The sequence below is a fragment of the Sebastes fasciatus genome, chromosome 14, assembly GCF_043250625.1.
Source record: "Sebastes fasciatus isolate fSebFas1 chromosome 14, fSebFas1.pri, whole genome shotgun sequence".
Classification (NCBI taxonomy): Eukaryota; Metazoa; Chordata; class Actinopteri; order Perciformes; family Sebastidae; genus Sebastes; species Sebastes fasciatus.
The window spans coordinates 17575218-17600638 of NC_133808.1; the positions used below are offsets into that span (position 1 = coordinate 17575218).

At 38.6% G+C, this 25421-nt stretch overlaps 4 protein-coding genes across 5 annotated transcripts; 1 reads left to right on the forward strand and 3 right to left on the reverse strand.

Annotated features, from left to right (window-relative positions):
* Positions 1-1125: 1125 nt before the first annotated feature.
* Positions 1126-3704, reverse strand: LOC141782035 (glucose-6-phosphatase 2-like). Its single transcript, XM_074658045.1, is given in 4 exon segments — positions 1126-1526; positions 1609-1730; positions 1805-2089; positions 2163-3704. Coding segments are annotated over 4 exon segments (1146 nt in total). The 5' UTR covers positions 2501-3704.
* A 391-nt stretch (positions 3705-4095) lies between these two features.
* spc25 (SPC25 component of NDC80 kinetochore complex) lies at positions 4096-8681 on the forward strand. 2 transcript variants are annotated; one of them, XM_074659366.1, is made up of 7 exons: positions 4096-4233; positions 5865-6027; positions 6158-6223; positions 6532-6678; positions 6789-6914; positions 7087-7182; positions 7340-7610. In XM_074659366.1, exons 1-7 carry the CDS (start codon positions 4144-4146, stop codon positions 7462-7464), a joined length of 813 nt encoding a protein of 270 aa, XP_074515467.1. In that variant the 5' UTR covers positions 4096-4143; the 3' UTR covers positions 7465-7610. The 2 variants fall into 2 exon arrangements, with proteins under 2 accessions (XP_074515467.1, XP_074515468.1); XM_074659367.1 differs by lacking the exon at positions 4096-4233 and adding an exon at positions 4255-4799 and having other exon boundaries at positions 7340-8681.
* On the reverse strand, positions 7860-14084 carry nostrin (nitric oxide synthase trafficking). Its single transcript, XM_074659365.1, is given in 17 exon segments — positions 7860-8427; positions 8511-8603; positions 8686-8935; positions 10196-10321; positions 10438-10526; positions 10606-10714; positions 10931-11056; positions 11146-11244; positions 11729-11854; positions 11948-12046; positions 12926-12988; positions 13078-13159; positions 13254-13316; positions 13510-13593; positions 13697-13782; positions 13949-13985; positions 13987-14084. Coding segments are annotated over 17 exon segments (1752 nt in total). The 5' UTR covers positions 14070-14084; the 3' UTR covers positions 7860-8290.
* A 1904-nt stretch (positions 14085-15988) lies between these two features.
* On the reverse strand, positions 15989-23907 carry cers6 (ceramide synthase 6). Its single transcript, XM_074659372.1, has 7 exons — positions 23824-23907; positions 21889-21944; positions 19427-19555; positions 19060-19166; positions 17678-17834; positions 17490-17513; positions 15989-16936 (listed from the first exon to the last, which is right to left on the reverse strand). The coding sequence occupies exons 3-7, from the start codon at positions 19541-19543 to the stop codon at positions 16757-16759; spliced, it is 585 nt and encodes a 194-aa protein (XP_074515473.1). The 5' UTR covers positions 19544-19555; positions 21889-21944; positions 23824-23907; the 3' UTR covers positions 15989-16756.
* Between the last annotated feature and the right edge of the window lie 1514 nt (positions 23908-25421).

Below are 25421 nucleotides of genomic sequence, written 5' to 3' on the forward strand. Positions count from 1 at the left end.
TGAAAGCAAATTAATTTGAATCAGTGTAATTTACTGTATATATGGCAAATGAAAAAAGTCTTCCCAGGCTTATGTACAATCTCTGAGGACAAGGCTGTAGGTAAGCCGCTGTGTGCTGCTCTTCATTAGAGGTTGAAACCCGAAACTAACAGAGAACACTTCTTCTGATCAGGCATAAATCTCACCATTGTGTGGCGTATTGTCCACAAAAATGTTGACTTCACCACCTCCAATAAACAGCGTGTTTACATTAGGGTGACCTGATTCCAACAAACCAAATGTGGGACAAAGAGCATGTTTGTGAGGGACAATGCGGGACACTTTACCAATGCTGAGAGGTAGTCTACATGTTTTTATACAATGTCTATCTAACTTAAAAAATAAAAATTCCTATTCTGCCCCTTAGCTCCTATACTGTGACGGCGAATTCCCTCAAAATTAAATTGAAAAATAATTATTTTTGCAAAAAAACTCTGAGAATCGCCTTACAGCAGCTTCACCCAGTTATACTCAGTCTTTGTTGTAGCTGCATTTCCTTTTCTTTGTGGTAACTTCCATCAAAATTTGAATAGCTTGTGACTTTGTGGTGACTCTCAATTTTCCCCGTTGAGCATAGCGTAGCAAAGACGGTGACGGGTTAACCTGCATTTGACCCCTCCTGCTTTCTTCACAGCCATTGGATAAAAAGCGTCTGTCCTGCAGTGGTTTGACTTGAAAACTAGAGCCAATCAATATGCAGGACATTGTCCACCCCCTAACCCCCAACCCTATGGCCTTGTTTCAGACCTCGACCAAAAAAATAATTCAAAGTAATTTATTTATTTGGCTCTAAAATGTCCTTGAGCAGACACTGAACCCTCCGTGCAGCCTATTCGAAGGAAAAAATAAAGTTGCGAAGCATCTCCCAAATGAAAGCAATGCAAAATAACTTTTTAAACTATTTAATAAAAATATGAATTCCAAATTGATAAAAAATGTTAACAGTTTTATTTACAACAGTCTGTCATATCATGTCATTAATGCTTCACATATGCACTCATACAGTGGATATAGTATACATAGGCTGTTAGGCTGCACATGTCATACTTTGCAATGTTCATCAAGTTAGACCACATAAAAACAAATTCAATATCTTGCAGTTTCAGTGCTTATGATAAAATCATAAAGTTGCATGGATGTGAGAGTCGCTGTCATGCACATGAGTTTAAATCTGGTTTTGTAGCCGTTCTTCCCCTTGCAGCTCTGAATGAACATCTGCGAGTTCACAGCGAGGCCCAGACCAAACAGGGCTCCCAGGTTTCTCACCAGACCAGCAAAAGGTGTGGTGTCAAGATGGATCCAATCTGGGTTAGCGCACCACTTTTTGGCTTTAGTGACCGACCACAAAGGATCAGTGGCTGTCAGTTTGAGGATCAGATAAAAGCAAACGGCTAGAGAGAAAAGAGAAACACTGGTCTGGAGGTACACTTTCAAGCTTGCATTGTAGACTGAAGGGATGTGATCAAACGCCTCGGCAACCAGCATACCTACACATCGTATAAAAAACATATAAATTATAACCCTATGGCCTATAACATTCGCTCACGGAATTTGTGACAGCACGAAGACACTCTCCAGATAAAAGGCCGAGGATAACTTGATGTGGGAAATGTGTTGCAATAAAAATTCTGGAGATGCAAACGCTTATCTGAATGACCCAAAAAGCCATCCATAGACATGACCTCAGAAACCTGAAGGATGGAAATAATGAGACACAACAAGTAATGAAGAAATCACTGGTATGATATACAAAATAACCGCCAACCTTTGAAAGCTCTGGGCAGAAGACACAGTGGAGGATGGCCTTGTGAAATTGAGAGCAGAGGTGATCATCACATACCACACACATGCTGAGCCCATGGCGTGACCAGATGGACTTCCTGCGTAGAGAAACAGCAGAGAAAGTGTTAGACAGGAGCTCGACAGTGTTACTTTTTAATGATATACTGCATACATGCTAACCTGGCCCTGCTCCAAATGTGGGAATGAGTCGTTGTGGTAGACGTGACTTTCTTGCACCCACCAATAAGGTCGCTGCCCAAACAGAATCCTGAAAACAAGAATCAAATTAAGACACACAAAATGTTGTTAAAGTTAAAATATTAACCTCAGAGTTGGTTTACCATTTGAAAATAAGATTGAACCAGTCACCAATAACAGCTGCCCATATCATCCTGGTGCCCACATTATGACTGAGATGAAACCAGAGGGGGAAATAAACAGAGAAGATATTACGAGGGTCTCCCACTGTTGACATGAAGTTGAGAAAGTCGTGGTATTCCCTGTAGTTGTTCTGGAGGTGCTGTATAACCAGCACCCCACTGCTGTAGACAAAATCCATCTGAGGTTCCCTTTCTGTGTGCCAAGTGCAACAGCTGCTTCTGCAGCACCAACCAAAAGCACCATGAACCCCTTCCACACCCAAGATAGCTTTATATCTCAACCTGGCAGCATAAATCATTCAATGGAGCCATGGCAACAACTGCAAGCTCTTCAATTTGAACCCAGAAAGGAATAAAATCATGTGTTCCCAAGTCATGAGAGCTCCGCATTTTAAGAGATGTTACAAACACTGTTTACACCCCTGGCTGTGTAGCCATTAGATGTTTTACACACCATTGCTTTTACAGTTGTTACATATTAGCCATTGTACACACTGAAAAGAGACAGTGACCCACGTAACCCCCTAGATCCTTTCAGCCTCATTAATATTCTCTTTCTCTGTGAACGTAGCAACAAAATGGGCTTCCCATAAAAACACAGTCCATCTGGCATCCTGTTAGGCATATATCCAGTGGATCTATCAGCAACATGTTTTCTCTCCTTTTTAAAACCACAGTTGTCTTTGTAAGAGCACGTGCATGTGCAAAATTATCAATAATATAGTTTTTGATATAGGCTACAGTATTTTGAACTTGATGTTTGGGTAGTTTGGGCCAACTTGAACTTCCTCAGTTGCACCACAAGGTGGTGTAAAATTACAGTAGCACTGTGGGAACTTCAAGGCACTCTTGGCCAGTAGAGAGCGTCTTTGCTTTGGGTGTATTTAAATGTTTAGCAGGAAATAACATTATCATACAGTTGCCACGTTTTCTGTTCAAGTTAGGGAATAGAAAAAAAACGTTTTTTCCACTAAACTTTATTGATGAGTCAAATACAAACAACAACATGTAAACAAATTAAAAGAACAAAAAGAGGAGATGCCAGGGAATTCACTGATGCCTTAAAAAATACAATTTAAAGAAACATTTGGTTAAGGGATTGTGCAAGAAGCTTTTTTACATTCAATAAAAATAAAATACATAGGAGGATGAAATGGTAAATAAATAAATTAAGGGGCACAGATTAGTAGCATTTGTCAATAATTTTAGGTTTCAAATATTGTTTGGGTTTTTGTTGCTTTTCTATTTTTCAGCTTGACTAGAGAATTGAGGTTAATATCTAATAGAAATAAGGGGAAGTTTGGTTTTATATTGGTCCATTTAATTTTATCTGTGTGGAATTTGCCAAATATTATAAACAGTTAGATTTAAAAAATTAGATTTTTTTCCTACACTTTATTTTGAAAGTTCAATACAGTAGTTACATAAACATGTTCAGATTTTTCATTACAAAAAATTCTGTAGATATATTTCACAGTATAAAAATATTAAAAAATAATAAAAAATAATATATTACTTTTTTTTTTTTTACAAAAAATAAAATGTAAGGAAAGGAAAAGATGAATAATAGAATTTTTGAGTTTTAAGTTTTCAATCATAGTTATAAGTTTTGAAATCAGTATCTTTAAAAGTATAAAAGGAGGGTATTATTTTAAGCTATATCATTTTAAGGATATGATATTTTGCTATTAATCTAATTAATTATGTAAATTTCATCTGCTGAAAACTGGGATTGTTAAAAGTGAGTAATATCTCAATCTTTGTTAGTATGATATCTTTTTTATAGATGTTTTGAGAAGTTCTTCTGTAAATCAAACCAAAAAGACATAGCATGAAAACAATCTACAAACACATGTTTAAAAAAAGCGACGTAAGCGTAGAGACGTAAGCGGAAGAAAAACCAAGTAAACGTCATTTCCGGTGTTTAGTTCCCGCCTCCTGTATGCAGACCGCGGACTTTTTGAAAATAACGTCTGGTTCAGTAGCAGCGAGACGTCAATCAAAAACCATCAACGGCCGCACATTCAAACATGTAAGTAACGCTTTTACATCCACATCCTAACGGCAATTTGTAAGTCCGTTGGTTTCATTTCGTAGCTTAGTAACGCGAGTTCTGGGCAAGTTACGTTTAACGGTTAACTAACCGCTAATGTTGCCCAGGTAACGTTAGCTAACGTTAACCGCTAATGTTGCCAGTTGAGCTGATAACGGGTCAACCGCTTTGGTTTTAACGGTTACCCGGTAATGTTATACGTTTGTGAACTCGACACTCCCGTAAAACACGTTAACGTTGCTCCTAACGAACTTAATGTAACGTTAACGTTACTGTTGTATCGTGAGTTTTAACTGATGATAATAAACCTACCTACTGTCATCGTCACGCCTTTGTTTTGTGGGACTAACAACAACAACAACAACAACAAGTTAACAGGCTTGTGGTGGAAGATGTTTTGTGAAAGTTTTGACTAACAATCCTCAACTCAAAGTTCATTTATAGGTTGTTTTCCCGAGCTGTCAACAGAATCACACGGTCTTCATCAGCAGATGGAGATGGATCTGTTGACATCTCAGTTGCTTTTTGTTTTATTTCCCTTTCTGGTCGGTCATATCAACCATGAAAGGCTTTGCATGTATATATGTATATGTTGTGAGTGGGCTGCATTCAGGGAATGAAATGATCACCTGTCAAATAACAGGTACATGTTGGCTGTGGCAGGTGAACATCTCAGGTCACCTGCCACCATGGCAGATACTTATCCTTATATTAAGAAATATTATTTTTAAAAAGCAATTCCTATATTAAAAATAGTCAGTGATTAAGGTTACATGATCCATATTTCTACTGTCTGTTACCACTGACTGAAAATATCAAAATATTCAGTATTGCAATATTAAGTTTTATAATACTGTATGGAATCTCAAAAACTGTATTCATTTCTAATTAATAGTTTAAAAGCAAAGATTAACTCAGTCAGTACTTTATTTTATTTGCAAAGATATGCATCCTCTGTGATAAAAGCAAATCCTACTAAACTACCTAAATTTACTCAGATTTGATGCATATGGCGGTGTGTTTTTTATACTATGACAGTTTTCCTGAAATTTGATTTTTAAAAAGTCGCAATATATCGCCTTGCTTACAGTATCGCAATATATTGAATCGTAACCCCTGTATCATGATATGTAGGCTATCGTATCGCCAGATTCTTGCCAAAACACAGTCCTAGTGTTTACAATTCTGAAGCGTTCTACATAGATTTCAGAAGTGGCAGACAAAAACATTGTGTGGCTAGTAGAAATGTTCAGTGACCTGCCACAGTGGCACATGAGGAAAAAACTTAATTTCAGACCCTGCTTGCAGGTATATGTGTATATATAGTGAATGGGCTGCATTGTACTTTGGCTGAAACACTAGCCCCTTTATATTTGTTTCTCAGCTTCAGCCTCAACCTTATTATTATCCAGAAATAAATTTTGTTTGCAGCCAAACATTAAACATATATATCGCATCAATACACTGACGACATTAACAGCTACACTCTATAGTCAAAACATACAAGCAATATACAATATATCTTTAAAAAGTGTATTGCAAGATGAGAATAATGTTTTTCTTTAACATGTACATGATGAGCAATGTGTTGTCTGTTGTTTTTATTGCAGATTGTGATCATCATGGCGTCCATTACTGATCCAAACACGAGTAACGGATTCACTAGTGCAATCGAGGAGACCCACAACAAACAACTTAAAACATTTGGGGAGATAAGTGACATGACTACCGAGTTGTGCCAGTCCCACAGACACTTTGTGAAGTCTGCACTTGGTACGTTTGAGATATTGTTGTTTGCACATATACTTCATACAGTAAACAATAAAGTTACAACATTAACATTGCATTGAACAATAACATTACATCAGTCTGTCTTCAAGAATGTTTTCTTCCTTTTGTGCAGGTACATGTTTAAAGAAATGTAAGGATGATGAGATGCTGTTTGACACGATACAGACATTCAAAAGAGGTGAGTTTATGCATTAAGCCTTAAAGCATTGCATCTGTGCCTTACATGCCTGTGTGCCATGCACTCAGTCGTAGCTGTGTGTTTGCATGTTTACAAGATTGTTGGAAGTTATTGATATTGGCCCCAAGCCATCTGTATATTTGTTCCAGCACTAAAACTGTTTTCATGTGCTGAATAATTCCTATTTTTTCTGATTTTACACACTAAGGGCCTATACTTGTTTGGGACAAAATGTTGTAACGCAGCTCCAGAGGCTTCATTTGTTTATGTGAAAGCGTGCTTGGTCTGATGCAATGTTTGTCCCCCAGACTTGGTACAGAGAAATGCGTCATTGAAAGGGAAACAGCATGCCATTTCTGAATTGATATCTGAGATTCAGCAGAAGGAGATGCAGAAAGACGACATCATCCAGAAGATAGAGAAACTTAAAGAAGAACAAGACAAGAGAAAAGACTGTAAGTTTATATTTGAAAATGAAATGAATGGTGTAGATCACAGAACTTAACTTGTGTCTGTAGCATGAGCTCGTTTTAGTCCCTTACACTTGCTTTTTCCCTCTTTTCAGTAATCAGGTCTCAGAATAAAGCAAACAAAGACAGACTGAGGAATCTCCAGAAAGCCAGAGTAGTCTTTCAAGACCATTTGGGGATGGAGATGCGAACAATCCACGGCAAAACACAATTGGTTAAAGGTATGCTAAACACAAACATGCATTTCTGTATTCAATATCTTTATCGAGTCCTGTTTCTAATTATCCATCATTGTTTTTTATACATAAATATCAATTAATACACATACCAGTTTGTGACTCTCTTTAGTTAGTTACTGAACAGACATTTACAGTGTTTGTTGTCCTCGTACAGGTGAAAAGCTGCAGTTTGTTTTCCGCAATATCAACCCGTCAGATCAGGACAGCGCCTACGTTGTCACAATGGGGATTAAAGACGGGTTATACCAGAGTAAGTTATACACACGTACTGTAGCCTAACTCCACAATGCAGTACTACAATGTTCACAGTCTTTGCACATGTTTTCAGTAACTATTTTCCAACATTTATAATGTGGTTAGAAACAAAACTCTGATTTCCCTTTACACTATCTCTTCCATTTCCACAGTTGTGTCCAGTGACCCCGTGCTCGAGTGTTTGCCCGTCTTGGAAAGCCGGCTTCAGGAGACCAATAACTTAGCAGCATTCCTGGCAAACGTCAGGAAGGAGTTTATCTCTCAGGCACGCTGCTAAGATTGGAAGGATAAAATACCATGCAATGAAGGTTTTGCTGCAATGTGGACTAATATAAGTAAGGAGCCCAGCGTTCAGTCTGTAAATACAGTACAGGTCTGTCAACAAAACATCAACTGCCGTGTCAAGATATACATTTAATTTACATTTCTGTGGGCAATAAGTAAAAAGCTAAATTAAAAAATCTTGACTTCTTACTACATAAACACTGGTGTTAATTTATTCACAAGTGTCCTGAGCTTGGTCGTGTTGCATATTTGGCATTGTTTCAAACCCTGGAGATTGGCGTCAAGAGAACAGGTGTTCTGGGGTAAATTTCACCTGAAAAATTCACCAGTTTACTGTAGATGTTGTTCTTCAGAAGTAAAGATGAATAAAGTAATTGATCACTCATATGTGGTTAACAGTTTTCATTTATTTACTCATGTCATTACTCAGTTTAAAATGGGTGGGGATAAATATACAGTTTTATTTTCTTGGGCTTCATTTTTACTTATGTTAATCATATGAATCTATTGACATACATATTTCTTAAACACTCTACTTGAATTCATCTGTACACAATGTGGCATAAATAATGGAAACAAAATCATTTTGGTATAAAAATTCACACAGTATGAATCCTAAAAGCATTACAAAATAACTTCATGGAGAGCTGTGACAAAGGTCATAGATCCTGTCTGTCAGCAGAGGAACATGTTTATTTAACGGAATGCTTTTGTTTTTATTATCTATTTTAAGGCAATGAATATCATCAGTCAGCAATTTCATTTTTGGCACTACAGAAGTGAATCTCTTTGACTCAGGGTGAGTTTTGTCACGTCAGTCAGGCATCAGATGATTTGACGCTGCTTAACACAGGCAGCTCCTCAACATAGGCTGATGGGAAATGGCCTGTCTTCCCGTTAAGTTCGCCAAACCACCAACCATTCTCTTCCTTTCTGTAAATGCCCAGAAGATCTCCTGTCAAAAAAGTTAGGTCATTTCATCAGATTAGTTATAAACCTCTACTGTTTTAGATAATCTGCACTAGAGTTGCCACTTACCTTCTTTCAAAGTCAATTCATCATCCTGTTCAGGCGTGAAATTGTACAGGGCCGTGCATTTTCCCATACTGCACAGCTCCGGTGTTATTTCACCTGTTCAAAGTTGATATTTTGTATGAAATTCCAAATGTGCTGAATAGAAATAAATCTTTGTGTTGCTCTGGAAATGTATTACCTTGTTCCTTGTCATCATCAGTGTGAGGCAGGGCTCCGTTAACGGCGCTGTCGCACTCTACAGCTTCATGTGTTACAGCGGTGGAAGTGACTCGGTCGCTGGCGCTCGGTAACGCCTCCACAGACTGCCGTGTCACAAACTGAGCAGGCCCTTTGTAGATGATGGAAGCTCTCAGCGATTGTCGGGATCTGAACGGAGTCCTCCTGAGTTTGACTGGACGAGTCAGTTGGACAACGCTGTGCTCACAGTCCTTTAGACAGGAAAACAGTTTGTGTCACATAATATCCTATAACTGATCCCTAACCAGACGTACTTCTGCATATACTGCTTATACGAACCAAGGGGTTTAAGGATAGAGGTAATTGTATGCTGTACAGACTGTTAAGCCCATAAGCTTGTGATTGTGGGCTATATTGACTTATAGGGATCGGCCGATATGTTTTTTTCAGGCCCAACACCGATACACGTGTGCAGTAAAAATGAAAATTTAGATGTCAAAAATGTGAATAACACAAACTCCAACACTAAACTTGAAATGCCTTAAAGCATATGTTTAATTAAAAGAGAACTTTTCAATGTTATCTTAAAATAAAAAGTGCAGGGAGCTCCCAGCTTCTTATAAAGTTAAATGGAAATTTTAGTAAATAAATAAATATCTCCCTGAAGTTTTATAAAGTGTAAAAATAACTAAAACTAGCTAAACTTAAATTTCTGCTGAAGTTTGAGTCTCAATTAGTAGTCCCAATTCAGCAGCACCAGACTGTGATGCAGAAAGCAGAGTTGCTCAGCGTGCTCTCCAGTGAGACGGCTTCCTCTCATAAACTAGAATACTTCATGACCAATGATATACAACATCCAGCTTCTGACACGCCAAGTGGTTGTAGTACACTAGGAATGCAAACTTCACCAAACTTATTAAAAGGAAAAAAAGGGGACCAAGCCAAAGGATTACTATCTCTTGCATAAAAATGAGAACAATGTTCATGTTGTATAATAAATAGTATTAGATGACATTCAGTTTAAAATTAAAAACACATTTGAAACATGACAGGTGGTGTCGATGTAGGGATGCTTGAGGTCATTTGACTAAAGAGCTTGGGAATCACTGTCTTATAATACCCGGAAACATTCAAATATCCCCATCAAAGTCACCTATGCAGCTGTTCCTTAATTCAGCAATTCTAACACAATAACTACATAGAAATATGTAAACCAAAAGGCTTTTTCACAAAGAGCAGAAACACTTTCACACTATCCTTTTTTTTTTTTTATCCAGGGAAAGTCAAATTTCTTACACCATCTGTCCATAACCAGTCTAGTATCCCAGTGTCGTTTCAATGGGGCTGCTTTTAATGCTTTACTGAGCTGCACCTCAGTCCTCTGAAGACATTTCCCATTAGTTTGGGGGCATTCAAGCCAGTGACATTACAATTAGAAAGTAATTTAACCAATAGGCTCCCACCACCTCAGAGCATACCTCATGACCTGAAGTTGATGCATTCAGTCTTACCTTATCTTTCCATTTCACAATGCTGTCGCTAAATCGGTGAAAGGACTTGGGCTTCCCCTCTAATTCAGAGAGCGACACAGAGAGTTTGTAGCGAGTGGCCTCGAGGAGATCCAGCTTTAAAGTACTCTACGAATAACAAGATGGCATTAGTGAACACTTCAGCAAATGTAATTTCTGAGCAATTTAAAGTAAATATCCATCTGTACACACCACTTTCCATCCTCTCTACATACGCTGTTTACCTCATCAACCTGCTGTTCAGTTTCCTCCAGGTTCTTTTGGTTAGAGAAAGATGGATTTTCAGAATACATCCTCATCAGTTTTTCAATTCCTGCAACGAGAATGTTAAAAAGGCGAGTTATACTGAGTAATTTGAATGCATTATTTAATGGATAATATGCTGAACTTGCCTTCACGGTCTTTCTTTGTCTTTGTAATACTGTCCTCCAGACGCTGGACTTTGAGTTTGATGGCCTCTTTCCTTCGGTCTTTGGCCATCAGTGATTTGCTGTCCTCCTCCTGATGCATCCAGAACACAGATCACGCTTCAGTGACTATGATGGTCTGAGTTTGAATCTAACATTGATGCTATGCGCCAAGGCTACAAGGTCATCTCTGTCTGGTCATTTTACAAACTTGCTCTTGTCACTACTGCTCTGCACTCTGCACATTCATATACAGTATATAACCTTTTATTAAATCAGGTAAAGATGACTGGGTGTGTCTTTGACTTACAAAATAATCTGCCATTAAAAACTCCGCTTTGTGATCTTCAGCTGTGATGCTGTTTTCCTCCACCAGGGTTTGTATGTCTTTATCCATGTCCACCCTTTGGACCGTCTGTTCTATCTGTCTTTGGCCCTGGAAGTGGTGGCAAATATAAGTTATAACATCCATCAAAGGGATTTGGTGCATACTTTATGAGCAGGGTGGGAGTCAGGGTGTCTTACATGTTTGAGGGTCTGCCCAAAGCCGGACATTTGGAGGTTGTATCTAGTCAAGATGTTGCACAGAACTTCAATTCGCTGTTTCTCCAGCTCCTGTACGATCTGAAAAAAAGCAGAAAGTAGCACTGTGATGCTTTGTGTGCGGCACATTCAATCCCTATCCAGAGTCCTGTCCTTGTCATTTACTCTGTGCAGCATGAAATATCCAAACACATAACCTCCTGTTGGGTGACTGTCATCTAAAACTGAGGTCACAGTGACTGGAAAGATCATATAGTAACCAAAAGCTACTATTCGTTCCTGCTCGCTGATAAAATATGTGTATGTCAGAGAAAACAGAATGAAATAGGTTGCAGAGTACATTGGGTGGACTGTGCTAATTTGGTGCTCCAAACAGCATACTGGGTGGTAGACTGACCTAGTAGTGCATTTAGAGCATTTTCTGCAACCGAAAGCTCACCGGTTCAACTCTTATAACAAATGAGGTGTCCTTGAGCAAGACACTGAACCTACAAAAAGCCACTCTGGATGACGAGAACAGCTAAATGGCTACAGTATGAGAAGCAGGAGAGCATTTTTTCCGCACCTGGTAGCAGTTTTTCAGTGTGTTTTCCCACTTGAGTCTCATCTGATGACCCTCCATGTTGATATTAAAGTACTCCTCGTCCACCCGCGCCTGCATCTCTGCCGACTTAGTCAGCCTGTTCAGCATCTGCAGTCAAGAACAGGAAAAAAACAATCTTTTAGCGGACAGCTATAAATACATGTAGTGATGAAAAATTGGTTTGGTAGCCATATACTGAACCTTTTGTTTTTCTTTTTCTGTGCAAATTTGCCTGTTGTTCTCAACAAAGTTGAACAAACCCTCATGCTCTCTTGTTAGTCCAAGCAATTTCTTCTTTATCTGTTGTAGAAGAGGCAACACAAGAATTCACATGATCATATCACTAATATAACAAAATCATATACAGGTAAACTCTGAATAAGATTACATTCAGCTCTTTACTGCTTTAAACTGACAGATTTATACATTTGAGCGGGCTACATTAAGGAGTGTTAAAGTTTATAGTTCAGTAAATTACAACTGCCTGCTGGATCATTTATATGATGAATATTAATATTTGAGGAAATCTGTAAGTTGTAATTTCCATTTATTCAGTTATTGCACATTTTAGATGATTCATGTAAATTCAAAGGAAGACAAACGTTTTGCAAAAATAACAGTATATCTTTCTACAAATCCCTCATCTTATCCCTCAACTTTACAAAATGAATTATAACTTGCTATAAACCTTATTATATATGGTGTTTCATAGCAACAGTTTTACTGGTTTTTTTATACTGCTTCATAAATTCAAACAGCACAGTCACTCATGATCAATTTACCCATAAAGTCATATGACCATTATGGTGTCATCATAATACTATCTTAACAGTCAAGATGTTTCTTAGACTTTAGAACCTGTCGTGTAAAAATTTCTGACTGATCACAAAATATTATAATCCTTGAATTTGAAGTATTGTGATCCTCCATTTAATGTCTTAATTTAACACACCATAATGCATTATTAAAGCTTATATCAACCCAGGAATGCATTATGCATGCATTGTAATGCATTATGCAGGTATTATATATTATATATACTGTAAAGGCTTCACTGTATAGTTTACCATAACATAATAGTTGACAGTCACGCAAAGTTTTTTTATGGATTAAGCATTTACGGATGATAATTGTCATAGCTGATTCATATCTCTATGTTTAAAACATTTTTTATCTTACCTTGAGTTGTTCACTCCAGTTAGCAGTAACAAGTTTTCCAGTTCTTTCAATGGCACCGTCAAGCTATTAAAGTACAGACGAGGTCAGAGACACATTATGACTGGAAGCTTGAACAGATATACCGATACAAGGAAAAAGAATCAATCCCATACAGGCCTCTTCCTCTTATTATGCTCGTCTAAGACTTGTCGTATTTCCAGAATTGCCTCTTGCTGAAATGCATTTCCTAATGATCTGAAATGAGAACAACACACCTTATTTAACTCCAAATCTTCTGTGTAATCTGTTGACTGGCCCAGTTATGAGCTGAACTGGGGTTGAGATCTACCTGTGGGCATCTGCTCTGGAGTACATCTCATCTGACACATGACACCAGGCACCGTAGGTGGAACTGAGTGGGGAGCCGGCATGAAAAGGTTAGAGCTGTGGGTTCATTAGCTCGACAACTGCCTGTGTTTTGATCACATCTAACTTGCCAGGCGCATGTTATTTCCCATATACACCACTTGGCAGGAAGAGGTCATGTTAAACACAAAATAGACAAAAGAAAGAGCCAATTATAAATTCGGCACCGTGTCTCTTACTTGTTTGACATTCCTTTGGAGGCCCTGATGAGTTTGCCTGCCAGTTTTTGTAGTCCTTTGGCATAAGTAAGTTCCAGCTCAGCCCTAAAACAGGAAAAGGTTGCAGCAAGGGACAATAACCGAGTCAAACAGTAACTCCTGCCGTCATTGAAAGTCAGTCTGAAGGCCGTAACTGTACTGAACATACCTTTGCTGAAAAACAGTCATGAGTTCTTTGCAGAAATACTCCCCGTTTTTTGAAAATCGTTTCACATTTTGATAGAGTTGGTTATACTGAAAGACAGAGAATAAGGCTCCATGAAGCAATAAAGGCCTGAAGCAAAGTGAGTTTAAACCGATAGAAAGTTAGTTGTGAATAAAATGCACATTCAAATCTTATTTTTTTTACTCCAGTGCACAGAAGTAAACACTGAACTGGACTTTTCAAAGAAGTACTCACGGAGCAGGTGCCGATAAGGTCCTTCATCTTAAGACTGGCTGTTTGTTGACTTTGGACCTTTGACCACCCTCCTCCCAAAGTCACTCATGCGGAAATCACCTGAGCTTTTGTCAGTGCCCATTACAAAGGAAAATTCCAGGGAGAGGGAAAAAAAGAAACTACAAATGTAAACTCAAGCAGGAATGGCGCAGATATAAATAAAGGAAAAATATATAAACACAAAACAAAGGCCAATTCATGCTCTTATCTGGCACTTAGCCACAAAATAAAAGTTGCTTTATTATTTCATGTTGAAAAGAAGTACCCTAACTGGGTGCCCCGCAGCTATAAATGTTGGTAATATGAGGCTTTCTGGCAGCCTAATCGTTAAACCAGCAATAACAATAATTTTTCTTGGCAACTTGGGAGCAGCAAAAACAAGATGTAAACACAACACTGACATTTAATCACATTTGAAGTTGATGATGGCTAAACACCTATTCACACAACCAGCCGACCCAGAGCAACATTAGCATTCATTCTTAGTTGTGTTTCTGTCCACCTGATGAATATAAGTACAATATGCACTCTCTTTTAACTGTTTTTGGTCTCTTTAGCTGCTAAATGCTCCACTATGTTCACCAGTTAGTCGCTAACTGTGTCTGAAAACGACGCTATGATAGCTGTGAGACTGAACCAAAACAACAAGCTGAAACACACTAAAACATTCGGTACAGCTGAGAGGAACTGCAGAGTCGAGGATAATTCTCTGTGGGTTTGTCACTATGAGTGGCCCCTTTCACACACAACCAGTCATGTGATGCGTTTTTAAAGTTACAGTCTGGGTCTCATTCACGTGAACGGAGGAAGGAAAATAACTCTGGATTCAGCTATTAGTGAACTTGAGCACTTTTAGGCCCTTATGATTTAAATAAGGGCTATTCAAGTGTTCATACTGGAAAGTTGATTTACCTAAAAAAAAAAATATCCGTTGAGTTACAGACATCTCTTTCCCAATGTAAGTCTGGGAAAAAGTTTTTTGGGCCAAATGGCATCACGTGACGGAGTTGTAGTACCACCGTTTGGCCACTATGAAAATTTGCCTCACAGCCCGGCGCACTTCCTGGGGACTTGGATTTGGCGGCATCTAGTGGTGTGGTTGCAGATTGCAACCAACTGAGTGTCCCTGCGCTCACTCCTCCCTTACCAAGACTGCTGTAACATGAGCTGCCAAGTGCAAAACCATGGTCACGACGTTTGCCTCGCTCAGAGGCCATCCCATAATAACACTACTTTAGGAGTAACGTAAGTCGGGCGGCGGCATCACAGTTTTGCACTCTGCGACTCATGTTACCACAGTTTCACAAGTGCGTTGGAGAACTACGCAGGCCTTCAGATAACATAAAAAAAGTCTCTCTAGAGCCAGTGTTTGGTTTGTCCGTTCTGGGCTACTGTAGAAACATGATGGACTCAGTGAAGAGGACCTGCTCCCTATGTAGATATGAAGGGCTCGTTCTAAGCCAATGGAAACACAACAATTCTTAGTTTCAGGTGATTATACACTAATGAAAACATAGTTTTGAATATTATATTCCATCTCTACTCATAGTTCCCCAGAAATGTTACACACTGTTCCTTGAATATAAAAATATTGATTATAGTCGCTAATACCAATAACGATGGCTTTGTTCTGTTCAAGAGTCCCAGTATGTCATGACAGTGTGACAGTGAGCCATCATACCAGGACCCTGAAACTGAAGCAGCTAAATGGAATTCAGCCGTCATTCATTTTATCATCTACATGTTTTTTCTAATGTGACACATCAAAATGTCTGAAAAAGGCCTATGTCTGTCATTATGTGAATCGTCATATCTTGATGCTTATTCATGAAAAATATACAGTAATTCAATCTCAAGTCATAATTTATGGCAAAATTAACTTCTTTGTAAAGTTATAATTCACAACCAGGGTTCGTTAAATAGTTTTCCTTTGCCGATCACCCTTATTGAACAGACACATTTGCAATCTTCATGTTTTTTTTATTGAACAACTCAAACAACTCATGTCTGCCTCCTAAGAGGACAAATGGCCTTTAATGAAATGCTTACCAGAAATGTACCAGAATACTTAACAAAATGCTTTAATAGGGGATACAGCATCTAGCCATACCTGATGCACACACATAATACTGTTATTGACATCTCATACAGTTTGAGTGGAGAATGTGTTTAAAAATGTGAGTAAACTTCACACATTTTGGCATATCTTTGGGGGTGTAGCATTAAAAGTAAACCCAGGTCTTTAGCACTTCGCTAATACTTGTTGTCATGATGTGTGGTGTGAAAAAAAAACAGCTGTGTTGTTGTTCAAGATTATTTCATCTTCAACGTAAAATAGATGTCCCGCCATCTGCAAACATATTTATAAAAAATAAATAACATAGAAAGACATAAACAAGAAAAAACTCACCCCCAGTATGCCAGACTACTGTATGTTAAAGTAGCATGCGTACACCATAAAGTAGAATGCTTTCATTCGTTGGCTAAACAGAGAGTGGGTTGTACCGATAGGAGTGCTTTGATATTTCACTGAGTGCAGTTTGATGCAAATATATACTGTAGATGAAGAGAAGAAATTGCGCGAGGGAAATTAGTAAAGGATGAAATTGATAACAAAACTGCATTCACATAAATCTATCAAGAACTTCCAGTACCAGACAGGCAATGTTGTTCATGTGTCCATCATACACGCACACGCACACACACACACACACACAGATTGATGGATGGTGTCTGTAGCATGGCTCCAGTGTTGTGATATGAGCTTAGTCAGTGTTCGTCGGGATACAGGCCCCCTGTCAGGTAGCCGTTGGTCCCGTGATTTTTGTTGGTCCCGTTGGTGGTGCTGCTGCTGCTGCTGCTGCTGCTGCTGTGGTGCTTGTGATTGGACGGGGGGCTGTCATCCTCATCAGAGCTGGACTCGATGTCGCTGCGGTCGTCTTTAGACACCTGCAGAAATAAGAGGGATGGTTGGAGATCACATTTTTCTCATTCAAATTCTTATCTGGTAGGTGAATGTTGACAATGGCGTCAGAGGAAACATCAGGGAATCATCAAAGTTATTTGGATTCATCGTCTGGGAACCATTAAAGTCTATGCAAAATGTTATGCTAATCCACCGTGTAGATGTTGAGATTCTCCCTGGGATAAGTGAAAAATTTGACCTGCTAGTGGTGCTAGATGAAAAGACAGGAGATCACCAAAGTCTGTAGGATTGATCCTCTGGGTCCTAGGGACCATGAATGTCTCTATACATTTTCAGGGCAATAGTATAGTTACAATCTGTTGAGATATTTCAGTCTGGACCAAAGTGGTAGACCGACTGATATCGCCATACCTGGAGCCATGCCACAAGCATAGCTAAAAATGCACTGATTAGGGCTGACTGACAATCAGGATCACGATATATGCAAATGATTACATGGCTGTTAGAGACATGAAATTAAACTAAGCACACAGTACACCATTTGGATTGAAATGTTCCCCTTTAAAGGTTACTTACATGCAACGGATTCCATTTCCCCACCTTGAAGGATGCAGGTTACCATAGAGAATAGAAAGGGAAAGTCAAAAGTGGCAACACCACACAGTATTTATACAGTATATGTACTAGCAGCAAAACACCCCATTATGCAAGAACAGGTATAAATGGAATGATTATGCCGAGGGGAGCTGAACGCGGTGACTCACCTTTCCTTTGGAGATTGCTCGGCACGCTGTCTTCACTATGAGGTAGGACCAGAAGGAGTGAAGCAGCTGCAGCAGGATCAGGAGCAGGTTGAAGACCCACCAGGATGGGTAGGGCCCTACAATCTCCCAACTCTCGAACAAGGTGGTATTTAAAATCCTTCCGTAGCAACAGAGGGAGAGGGAGATAATCAACTTGACATGTTTCATTAGAGAAACACAAAGCACTCTCTTATAGCGGGGGGATTATTTTATGTCCTGAGGAGCAGGTTGACAAAGCCAAACAGAAGCCAACACCTGCTCTTTAATGTTCGTAGCACAAACAGACGTGTGTCTGTGTTTTATAGTCCAATATATGTACAAGAAATAAATCTTAATGTAATTTAAATTGCTAATGGAGGAGAAAAAGCAAACTGGCTTCACATGCGATCAAAACTTGAAGGATTCGTGTTAAATATATCCCTGAGACAATTCCTGCAAATGGCTGTGTGTGAATCATCCTCCAGATACTGAAGCCATGGCAACAGCTTTACAGTAATGACAACTTTACTACTGGTGTGGTGGGGGCTGACTAAAATGTAGTGTAGGATCATCATATTACAGTAAAACAAAGGCAGAGAGAGCTGCTAAAACTGTTTTAAAAGCTGTCTTACAATGCTGCACAGGCTAATGTAAAATCATCTGTTTCATAAATGCTTTCTCCAGAATAGCCCCAAACAAAACAAAACAAATCTAGATGTCTGATATAGAATTGTTGTACTGATCAAGAATCGATGGTATCTCAAAGAAAAGCAGACTCAGAAGCTAAATCACGTGTCCCTTTGCTCGTGAAAGGTGTGATAACGCTGCTGCTGGTGATGACTGCAACATGACGCGCTTTCAAGGACTAAAACTGATTTGTGGTAACAAATATCATCAGAAAGGGTCTTTATAATTGGCTACAACTTGAAATGCTGAATGCAATAAAGCAACACCGCAAAATGATAAAAGATCCTTATGAGTAAAAAAAACAAAAGCCCTTTGATGTTTTAACAATCAGATGAAACTCTAGAGGCTGATTTCAATGACAAAGCAATAACCACAACGTGCTGCTTTTCATTTGTTGATTTGTCTTTGAAAGGTTAAAGCTGCTGTATCCATAGTAACTATTACTTAGCAACAAAATTCACAGAGAAAGTAGTAAAAAAAAAAGCACTAAGATCTGACATGCATTTTCAGGGATGGTCTGTCAAAATGTGCAGAGCATCTCTTACGCATACGCTGCTTGGGGTTTTTAAGTCTGTATGGACTATGCTGTATTAAAATAACAGGCTAACACTTCTTCAGTGAAGTCAGCCTTTAGAAGGAGGCTAACTATGGTATACAAGAAAGAGAATAACACTTACCAGACGGGGTAAACTCCCAGCCTGGAACTTATGAAGAGAATTGCAAACATTGCAAACAGGAGGTTGCACAGTATCTGACATTTGGCATAGTTGGCCATCTTGGCAGCCTGAGTAGAAGAGAAGAAACAATGTAAACAACTGCTAGAAATATCTCTGACAATGTAAGAATTACAGATCTAGTTTCCCACAAATAGTATATTCAACATGCACTGTGCGATACAGTCTGACATAACGTTCATAACAGAAGGATTGTGGTTAAATTTAGATAAAGATGGATAGCCGAGCATGTAAACTCCAAACACTCCACCCACACACCCGACCATCTTTGCCAATCCGTCCATCCTTTTATCCTCTCGCCCATCCTCACCTCTATCAGCACGTCAGCTGCGTCGTGGAGACACATGACCAGAGTTCCCACCCGTGCCATGTTGTTCACGTAGGAAAAGGTGATGAGGGAGATTGTTGCCACATGGTGCAGGAACATGATCAGGAAATCCTGGGGACACAGTTTCCAAGGAAATGTCACACAAGTAAAGTAAACTGCCTCACGGCTGTTTGAGTCACTGCATGTGGTACTTACTAATGATGTAGTACTACATGATGAAGTCAAAGGAACAACGTGACTGCTCTGCGTACACACAATGGATTTGTGTGTATGCAGTAATGCATAACGTTTTGTAATAATTCTGTATATTAAAAAAATCCCCTACTGACGACTGAATATGTGAAACTATTGTGCAACACCATGGTGCCTGTTTTCAAAACTGGCATGAGATTGAAGTGTGTTTTGCCCAAGTTAGTAGCTGCACAAGTGATTATTATGTGGACCGACGTCTTTCAAAATAAAACCTCGGTGAGCCGTGTTCGTCATGTGCCGCATTGATTGGCAGGGCTATTAAAAAACATATAAAAGTTATGACAAGACAACAATTAATCGTCACTTACACAAACAAACATAGCAGGTACTATACGTCCTCAGTGTCCGAGCATTCATGAACACTGTGCTGATGTAATTGTGTGGTTGAAATACGTGTTCATCTATTGAATGTGTTGGTTATAGTTTCTATTGTGTCAAACTGCTGTAAAGTCATTTTAAAATACATGTATGTTTGAAAGCAGTGATGGGGGAAGAATTCAGATCCTTTACTTATAAGTAAAACTTACTCCATTACAAGTCAACGTGCTGCATTGAAAATATTGCTTAAGTAAAAGAAGAAAAATAATTACTTTAATAATCCCCGTAAAAAATGTTTCACTCCACACACATGCAGTTGGAGAGATGTGAGTGATATGCTCATGGTCAGGTGTTCCCCGAGCAGTTAGGAGTTTGGTGCCTTGCTCAAGGGCACCTCAGCAGTGACCAGGAGATTAACTAGCACCTCTCCAGCTACCAGTCCACACTCCGTACTTGGTCTGTGCGGGACTTGAACTGGCCACCCTGCGGTTACCAAACAGTTCCCACGGACTGAGCTACTGTCTTAAAATCCCGTCTTAAAACCCACTTTTATAAAATGGCTTTTCAATCAGATGCATTTTAGTCTTTTGTATGCTTGTGTACTGATGTGTATATATGTGCATATGTAACTGTATGACTATGTATATGCTTATTTCTTTATTTTTCCATCCTATTGTTTTTATTTAATTATTTATGTTTCAGTGTATTCTGTTGTACATTATGTGAATTTCCTTGGAAAGCACCTTGTGATTTGTGCTTGAAAAGTGCTCTACAAATAAACTTATTATTATTATTATTAATAATACTGCCGCCCCAAAAGTACATATTAACAACAAAATGTACCTTAAATATCAAAAGTACTCAATGCAGACAAATTTCCCTTGTGACTGTTATACTATTATATATCTTATCTTTAGATTATTATGACTGATGCATAAATTAGAAAGCAGTATTTTACGGTTGTACTTGGTCAAGGTTGTAGGAGCCAAAGTGTGTATTTAGCCTATATAGTTTATTATTATTATTATTATTATTATTATTATTTTCAGCTGCACACATTCTTGGTGGACATTTTCTGGTGACCGTCACATCCCGTCACATACTTTAGTTATTCCAGTTAGCCTACGTTATTGTTTGTGATTCTTTTCATTTAATAAACATCATAACACGCATCTGGACTAAGTATGGATTTGTTTTTACGCGTTACACAATAAAAAGCCTACTTTAGCCTCTTAGCGACTTTTTGATTGATAGTAGTCGCTACAGAGGTGGAGCTACTTTTTAAGGATTCTATACTGTAGTTTAATCTATAACAAATAATGCATCATATTTTATAAGATCAGCATATGTTTGGTATGTAAAATCTTGATTTAAAAAGTAACTAGTAGCTATAGATGTCAAATAAATGTACTGGAGTAAAAAGTATAAAGTGGCATGAAATGGAAATACTCAAATAAAGTACATAGCCTACTTGTAGTAATTGTACTTAATTACATTCCACCACTGTTTGAAAGTGAGGAAAAATCTCTGTGAAATCTAAATCAAGCAGAAAAGAAGGTCACCTAAGCTCAACATGATCTAAAACAATTACATTACTGTAGCTAAAATTCAAGTGAAAGATATATGACAGTTTAGCTTTGGTCCTGTCTTGGTCTGAGCCATTAGGTTTGGGACAGCCTTGAACGAAGCTCCAGGTGACTATAGTCAGGTGGCGAGGGGAAACATTCCTCTATCGAATCATCAGAAAAGTCTCAAGCTCAAAGCAACCAGAACCAGTGCAAAATGAAGACAGGATGAGAAGGAGGACGAGAAGGAAGAGTAATGATGCCAGATACAGAATGAAAGCAAGGCGAGAGTGTGCGGGGAGAACATACTGGAACTGGCAGGGGATGCAGAGGACCTCCTCAGTGTAGTACTGTGCATGAAAAAACTGAAAGGAGAAACAAAAACAGACAACATGCCAACAGTCAACAAAGAGATGACAGAGTGACGGCATACACAGCATGGCATCATGGGGGCTGCTGTGAGTGCAGTGAGTGAAGTGTTGTTGTGGAGAGGGCAGAGCTGGGGATGGACTGGAGACAGGAGTGAGATCATGGCTGGAAGGCATGCAAATTGATGCTGAATGAACCAAAAAGTGTAGCCGTTTTCACGACAAAACAGAAGAAGATGAAAGTGGGTTGAAGGATGTTTGTACAAGCTGATCTCGGTGCTCACAAACACTGACCAAGTTGGACCTTTTAAACTTTATTTATAGTAGCTACAACGTGTATAAAGTATAAACTTATATTCTGGTTTGTAATTATGAATGTAAAGCCTCACCTGCAGCAGATTGCTTGATATGTAAATACTTGTGATATGATATGTATGTTGATTGTGTTGATTCTTTTTCAGGATTAACTCCCTGAGACCCACGAGCCCGACCGACTGTCTTTCAGAGGCTGTAGCAAGTTCAGTTTTAGAGCTAATATTTAGCGAGGAAAAACTGGCATGGTCATTTTCAAAGGGGTCCCTTGACCTCTGACCTCAAGATATGTGAATGAAAATGGGTTCTTCGAAAAATGGTGTATTTGAATATTTCTGCATACTGGGGTCCCTCAACAGTCTTGGAATTACATAACTTGGGTATCACTGGAAAGCGAAGACTCTTGTGGATTCAAGGACCCCAATTGTATTCATGAGTGATGATGTTAATCCCCATAGTTTAATCCCCCACTTTTTTAAAAAATTTGACCTCACTGTCTAAATTGACCTGTTGTGACCTCTAGAATAATCACAGCCTCATGAATCTTAACAATCACAAACTAGAGACCTAGGGCATTCAGAGGATGGATGGCTTTGACAATAAGGGGGTTTCTGAGCAGTTTCCAGAGCAGAAATGCTCACCATCCAATCTGCGAAAAATGCAATTCTTGCAGAAATCTCTAAATGTCATAAGCTTTTGATACCAAATCACAGTATGGCTTTTTCTATGATGTTCCTCGAGTGTCTTAATGTGGTATTTTGGAGGGATTTTTTATCATTTTTTATCAATTAGTGTTTATTTCTAATTTATAACTATAACAACTTGACACAAACTAATCGTCAGGTTCCCAGCTTTCAGATGATGTACACCACTTCTATGTGACATATACCGTTGACCTGCTATCTCCCCTTAAAGACCCCCTGTACCCCACTAAAAAAGACAAAAATGTATCTATTGTGGGTCTCTGAGGGGTTAGGTATGAATGTGTCATAAAAATAGACCTTTTTCCTATTGCTATTACAACCAGGATGAATTCTTGTCTGATATATTTATATAAATAGCAGACTAAACTTGAAATACGTCATTACGTGAAGACAAATCATGTCAGTTGATTTATTCTTCAAACTTCTATGTGGTATCTGAGTATTGTACGACGCCGTTAGGCTATGTAACGGATTATGAAAGTACTATAATTTGCTGATCTTATTACACAAAAGCTTACACAATATCAAACTCCACACCAATAGTTGGGGAACGTTTGAGAGACGTTTTCGTGAAGTTTGACAGATTTCTGAATGTTTGAAGAAGTGTTAATCCGTTTTGCCCTCGCAATATTTTGTCATTTCACACATCAGTGAGAATACACCGAGGCGGAAAGCAAATGATCACAAGCAAATAGACTCAACAATTAAAGAGTCAAGGCAGTAATAAAAGAGATGGACAGTATAAGGCAAATATAATGATGTCTTTTCTGTCACATAACTACTTACAGTAGATATATTAACAAATATTCAATGATCCATGTTATTGGAGATATGTGATGTACTGTATGTCTTGGTCTTACCTTCCTCCTGATGTCTGTGAATTGGGAAAAGAGTAAGGACAGGTAGAAAGACAGCTCCAGTATATAGTAATAATGGATGTCCACAGTCAGTGGCTGCATAAACACAAAAAGTAACAAAGTTAAAATACATATTTGAGAAGAGGGCAGTTGTAATTCAAATTGTCGTATCATGATTACTGAGCATTAAAATACATTTACCTGGTATGGGTAGTTGTACCAGCACTCTTTAGTGTTCCACAGCCATGCAGTCTGCAGGAAATGAAAAGAGTAATTTTAAAATCAATACTTTAAAATGTGACTTAGGTTAAGACAGCAGTGTAATATAATTTACTGTGAAATCTCACAGGGACAACGTTAAGACTTTGTTGTTCCATCCCTGACAAAGTCTCATATGCTGTATTTGAATAAAACCTAGAAAGAGCCGGCCCCATTAACGACAATATAAATGCAGTGTTATGCTATTCCCACACATGCAGTTGGAGTTCAGTTCAATATGCAATTTCAGATCCAACACATGAATATCAATGTGAACACTGGGAAATGAATAATTCCCTTGATGGAGTCTGAATGAAATCAAAGTGGTTTTCTAAAATAGCGAATGGCTGATATAACTGAGACTTTGTTACAGTGCATACTTTGACATAAAAATAAGCTGCATTACAAAGCAACCAAGTAGAGGTTCATGCTCATATAAAGTCCTTTTGTAATGACATAATGGCACCAGCATGACAAGAGAAATGCTAACTGTGATACATAAGAATGTGTTATAAGCAAACTGTGACCCATCACCGTGACTGAGTTTACGTCTCCTCTCCAGACCGGCTCTATAAATAAATCCCACAGAGGCTGGAGCCTGCAGCGGGGATTGCCAGGGAAATGAACTATTTCACAAAGTGCTTCGTCATGCAACTTGTGTCTTTGAGAGCTTTTTCCTACTTTGCTATCTTAACTCTGTTGATTATACATTTATGCATTTCATGAATATATGAATGAAATCTATCTCAGCCACATATTTCAGTAATATTTAACTGGCACATTGGATAAAATGACCACCACTTTATCTCACAAGTGTGGCTCAAACTTAACTTTCTAAACAAGGAGAGCTGTTTTTATTGGATAACCCCCAAGGAGCTACTTCAGCCACAGACTCATCCCCCCTCGGCACAACACAAAGCGCCTGGGTCAGACCTTCATGCTGGTAGCCATCAGGCTCCACAACCAAGGCTGACCCCCATATGAGAACTATGAGGACTTTTAAGAACTTTAAACATGCACTATCTGCAACCATCTTGGACTCTAACCACTGGCACACTTTACACTATACATCCTATATACACCTCAAGACAACTACCTTTGTTTACATTTATTTATTTATTACATCTACCCTACCTGTTTTACAAGTGCAATTACCTCTGTTTACATTACATCTATTTTTATATTTTATACTTCTAGTGTAACACTTCTGTTTATATTTATTTATGACATCTACTTTACCTGTTTTATTTGCTTTATATAACTGTGTGTGTGTTTTACCTGTTATATGTTTTATCTGCCTCGTTTAGTCTTGTCAAGTATTTGTTTTAAAGCACTGACCAGAA

Coding starts and splice junctions, on each gene's coding strand:
- spc25 (XM_074659366.1), top strand. CDS start 4,144: ATGCAGACCGCGGACTTTTTGAAAATAACGTCTGGTTCAGTAGCAGCG. Junction 6,679..6,788: donor ACAAGACAAGAGAAAAGACT/GTAAGTTTATAT, acceptor CCCTCTTTTCAG/TAATCAGGTCTCAGAATAAA. Junction 6,915..7,086: donor CAAAACACAATTGGTTAAAG/GTATGCTAAACA, acceptor GTCCTCGTACAG/GTGAAAAGCTGCAGTTTGTT.
- cers6 (XM_074659372.1), bottom strand. CDS start 19,543: ATGTTCCTGCACCATGTGGCAACAATCTCCCTCATCACCTTTTCCTAC. Junction 17,514..17,677: donor GAGCAATCTCCAAAGGAAAG/GTGAGTCACCGC, acceptor GCATCCTTCAAG/GTGGGGAAATGGAATCCGTT. Junction 16,937..17,489: donor GGAAATGGAATCCGTTGCAT/GTAAGTAACCTT, acceptor TTATTTCTGCAG/GTGTCTAAAGACGACCGCAG.